The sequence below is a fragment of the Lathyrus oleraceus genome, chromosome 3 (genome assembly GCF_024323335.1).
Source record: "Lathyrus oleraceus cultivar Zhongwan6 chromosome 3, CAAS_Psat_ZW6_1.0, whole genome shotgun sequence".
Classification (NCBI taxonomy): Eukaryota; Viridiplantae; Streptophyta; class Magnoliopsida; order Fabales; family Fabaceae; genus Lathyrus; species Lathyrus oleraceus.
In genome coordinates, this window is record NC_066581.1 from 151,465,020 (window position 1) to 151,469,955 (window position 4,936).

Consider the following 4,936-nt stretch of genomic DNA (forward strand, 5'->3'; position numbering starts at 1 on the left):
CACTTTATTGAGCTTGATTCAACTTCTTGCACTGAGTACGAATATGACCTTGCTTTCCATAATTGAAACATGTCACAATTGCACTCTTGCATTCATTAGCATGATGTTCCAGTTTCCCACACTTAAAACACTTCATGAAAGTACATTATGAAGCACAATGACCTAACTCTTTACACTTGAAACACTTAATATGAGTATGAGCACCTCCTCCACTTGTTCGTTTCCCACATACGGTGTTTTGGTGAATTTTATCATCCTCTTAAGCAATTGGAGTCGCATAAGGCTTGCCACGACTATGGTTTCCATTCTTTTTCTCACTAACACTCTTGTAGTGAGGAGACCTGGAACAACTATCCTTGTAATTCTGGTATTCGGATAACAAATGTCGTATATGATGTCAGGACACCAGGATCAGGACAAATTGTCACAACACAAACAATCACAATGTTAAAGTAAATAGCAGGAAGTAAATAACACAGGTCAATTGTTAACCCATTTTGGTGCAACGTCATCTACATCTGAGGGCATCCAAGCTAGGAAGGAAATCCATTATAATAGTATTAGTTTGAAGTTTTAAACAACCTCTAGTTTTACAAACTTCTCACCTAATCATTACCCTTGGAATTTCTATCTAAGACTCTCCTAGATATTAGACCCTTCTTATTTTCCTTCAATCACACAACATTGATAACAACTTCCAACAATAAACAGAAGACACACTTCTAATGAAACATAATCCATCATTGCTTAAAAATCTCATGAGTGATTCACAATTATAACTCAAAAACTCAGTCCAATTCTAGCATCTAAGTGATACGAGAATGACTCACAAATAATAATGAACAAACTAAACCCTAACAGAGACTATCGCATACGCAACTTAGTTGTTTTCTTAGGTTTAAAATTGTCCTTTAAATAGCCTCAGGATAGCATGGGCTTTGGGCTAAATAATCAACATATCCAAATCATACTATTGCACAATCTTCTGTATAATCAAATAAAATCAAACCAAATCTGATAAAATCAAATCTAGTGTATCCTTAAATGTTTTGACATCCTTTCTTATGAAATAAGGCATAACTTAAACCTACATTTTCTTCTAAAACAAACGTTTCCTGGACCATAAAATACGTTAATCAAATCTTCAAAGAATCTTCACTAATCTCAGCTAAAAAATAAATCTTTCAAGAATGTAAAACCACAGCATGTCATGATGTCGTACACATGTGTCACTTGTTTTAACAAAAAGCTACCAATCACAATACAAACAACCTAACAATCTCCCCATTTGACAAATTTTGGCTAAAACAACCTTTGCAAAACAGATCTTATAAAAACCAATAAACTCAAGAGAACTTCTTCAAAGATACATCAGAGGCATACGTAGCAGAACAAGATAAAACCAACCTCATAGAGAATGTCATATTAAAGAGAAGAAAACTCTCACACACAAACTTTCTGTAGATAAAAATAAACTCTCCCATACAGGATATCAAGATATCATGTATGACATCAAGCATATAATCATCTCCAGTCAGGATGTCAAGACATCAGTTATTACCTCAAGCATCTCATAGTCATGACAAAATTAAAACATCATGCTCCCCCTAAACACCAGAACATAAGCAAAAACTACTACTCCCCCTCAAGTAGTACTTAAGGCAGGCAAAAATAAATTCTATATACTAATACTACTACTCCCCCTTTTTAGCCAAAAATTGACAAAAACAGGAAAAACATTCATTAGGAGCAGAAAAAATATCAGATGTAGCAGATCATATTATAGGCCAAAAAGGCACATATAATGCACAAATTTTCCAAGGCATAGCCCACAAATGAAGCATCAGCATAAAGAAAAAACACAAAGAGAACATATCACGTCAGTCATCATTATTGTTGGTTGTCTCTTCAACATCATCACCACTTGCATTAGCATCTTCTTCAACCTCATTATACTCTTCCTTATCACCATCCAGGTTTCCCTCAACATCTTCTTCAGACAAAGCATTTATCAGGATCTCAAGCCTGCTCTTCTTTTCAGTACAAGCTTCGATGGTTTCATCCAAAGTTTTTCATGTGTCCTTTAATTCATCAATGATTCTTGTCCTAGAAGTAGAGTTGGTAGATTTCTTGTCAGATGTCATAACAATGATTGGGACATGTTTCCTTGTAAATAGCCTATAATGCAAATAAATAGAAGATTCTCTCTTGCGGGCTGATCAAAATACTAGGGTGCTGACTCAGAATCACACCACAAATTAAGAAGGGAAATGTTATAGGCATCTTCACAGCAAAAGAGGTAGCATGTTTTATGGTTTAGTCAAAAACATAGGACCCAAAGTCAAACTTGGTTTTGGTCCCTAAAATGTAAATGAACTTACCCAACCCTGTAGCAATGTTGGAAGTATGATTTATTGGAACCCAATTAGCAGCTTCAATTCTATGAAGTACTGCATACTTCACACTCAAGCAACCAGCTGACAACTTCCCTTTTCTTGGTCATTCCTTTACCTTTTTTGCAGTGATTTCCCTATAAATGTTATTATCAGATACTTCCACTTCAGCTTGTTCCTATTCACTTCTGCCCATGAACCTGTTAATGATTTCTGGAGAAAATTCCACACACTTTCCTCTCACATACACCTTTCTGAACTCCTTACTCCTCTTGTTATCACAATCCTTAGAAATATTCACAATGAACTCTTTTATAAGCATCTCATAACACTTGCCAAACCCAGCCACACTTTTCATCAAGCCAACTTCTTTAATCAGATCCATCATTTCTTTGCACTCAAAGGCATTCTTGCTAAGTTCCCTCTCCAAAGCCAGTCTTCTTTGGTGAACAAATTTAGACTTCTCAACACTCTCCACCGAGTGAAAAGATATGTTACCAATTGGAGCTTCATGCATATTATCTAGAACCTTTTTCCCATAAGCTTTCTTCCTTGCTGAAGGTACGATGTTTGGAATATCATGTTCGACATCAAAGTCAGAATCACTAGAACTAAAGGGGACTTCCTTCCTCTTCAAAGATCTTTTCTTGGTGGAAGGAGTTACAACCTTATTCCACCCTTTAGCAGAACCAACACTTGTACTTTTCTTGGGAGCCTTGGTTGGCTTTCTTGTAGACTCAACAACTTTCCCTTTTCTACTCTTTAACCTCTTAGTTATCCTTAGAGTCAATCTCTTACCAGTGGGCTCATCATTAGAGTCCGGATCATCTACATTTACAATGTCTGTAGATTGATCCTTCTTCACACCAGAATTTTCTTCTTTGTTAGACATATCAACAAACATAATATCAGAATCACCTTTCTCTTCAGATTTTTCAGGGGACTTAATTGGAACAAACTCACTATCAGAATTTCCATCAGATTTTTCAAGTGACGTTTTAATAGGATGATCAGTTTGGGCCAAGGATGTAATGACATCCGACACAACAACAGACTTAGGTTCAGTACCCCAAATTTGAGATATTAACACACAAATACTTTTATCAACTGTGTCTTTATCATTAACATTCATACTAGATTGACCTAGGGTCTTATCAAATCTAGGGTTATCTAGACTTACAATACCAGAGTTAGATCTTTCAAATGATTCATCATTACCCACTACTTTTGGAACAACATAACCTTTAGCAGATGCAATAACATTAGGTTCGACATCAATGCTTTTAATAGGATCAAGATATAAGCTAGTCATAGAGTGAGGTTTCTTGACAACAACAGAGGGATTAATATTCCTAATCTTAGTAGAAGGAATTTGAATCAACCCAAAGGGGTTAGAAGATTTACTTACAGTTGAAGGCTTAGCTTTTTTCATAATAGGTGTTTTGCCCTCCTTTTAGTAGGAACATGTCCTGGAACAATGGAGAGAGGAACGACATCAGTTACAACATCTGAATGATCCATATTAGCATAAGCAATCCTAGGGGTCAATTGATCTTTGGTGCTTTTGCTTAGTGTTGAGCCATAAGGTTTAGACATCTTGATGTCAGATTTTGAGTTGAGATTGATTGTAGAGAGATTGGAATCGATGGAGTAGGTAAGAGATAAATGATGGCGTGTTGGAAGAAAAATAAGGAAAGTTTGTAATGATTTCCCTGGAGTTTCGTGCACCACTAAATGGAGGGAGGAGAAAATATTATTTGCATTCCTCCATATCAGTAATTGCTATAACTCTTCAAACATTAAAATTCCCAATTTGCCCCTTAACTTCTCAAACTGGTTTGTATCTAAAGCTTTAGTAAATATATCTTCCAATTGCTTCTCAGTGGCCACATGCTCAAGAGTAACAATTTTATCCTCAACAAGATACCTAATAAAATGATAACGAATATCAATATGCTTTGTCCTACTATATTGAATGGGATTCTTATATATATTGGTTGCACTCAGATTGTCACAATATATAGTCATGACATCCTTCTTGACATTATATTCCTTTAGCATTTGTTTCATCCAAATCAATTGAGAGCAATTGCTTCCTGCTATAATATACCCAGCCTCAACAACAGACAATGACAAACAATTTTGCTTCTTGTTGAACCAAGATATAATATTATTTCCCAAGAAGAAGCATCCTCTATAAGCACTTTTTCTATCATCAACATACCTGCTCAGTCTTCATCACAATACCTTATAAGCATGGAATTAGAACTATGAGAATACAGTATGCCATACTCACTAGTACCATTGATGTACTTCAGGATCCTTTTCACTTGAGTAATGTGACTGCTTTTAGGCTTAACCTGATATCTAACACATACTCGTACAACAAAAATGATGTATGGTCTGCTAGCTATAAGAGACAAAAGACTACCAATCATACTACTGTACAAACTTTGATCCATATCAACACCTTTTTCATCCTTAGTTAATTTCAAGTGAGTTACTGCATGTGTCCTTTTTCATCCTTAGAATATTTGCTTTGA

General features: G+C 35.6%; 1 protein-coding gene across 1 annotated transcript; it reads right to left on the bottom strand.

Annotated features, from left to right (window-relative positions):
• Positions 1-2,571: 2,571 nt before the first annotated feature.
• On the bottom strand, positions 2,572-3,825 carry LOC127130144 (uncharacterized). Its single transcript, XM_051059208.1, has one exon. The coding sequence runs from the start codon at positions 3,823-3,825 to the stop codon at positions 2,572-2,574; it is 1,254 nt and encodes a 417-aa protein (XP_050915165.1).
• Between the last annotated feature and the right edge of the window lie 1,111 nt (positions 3,826-4,936).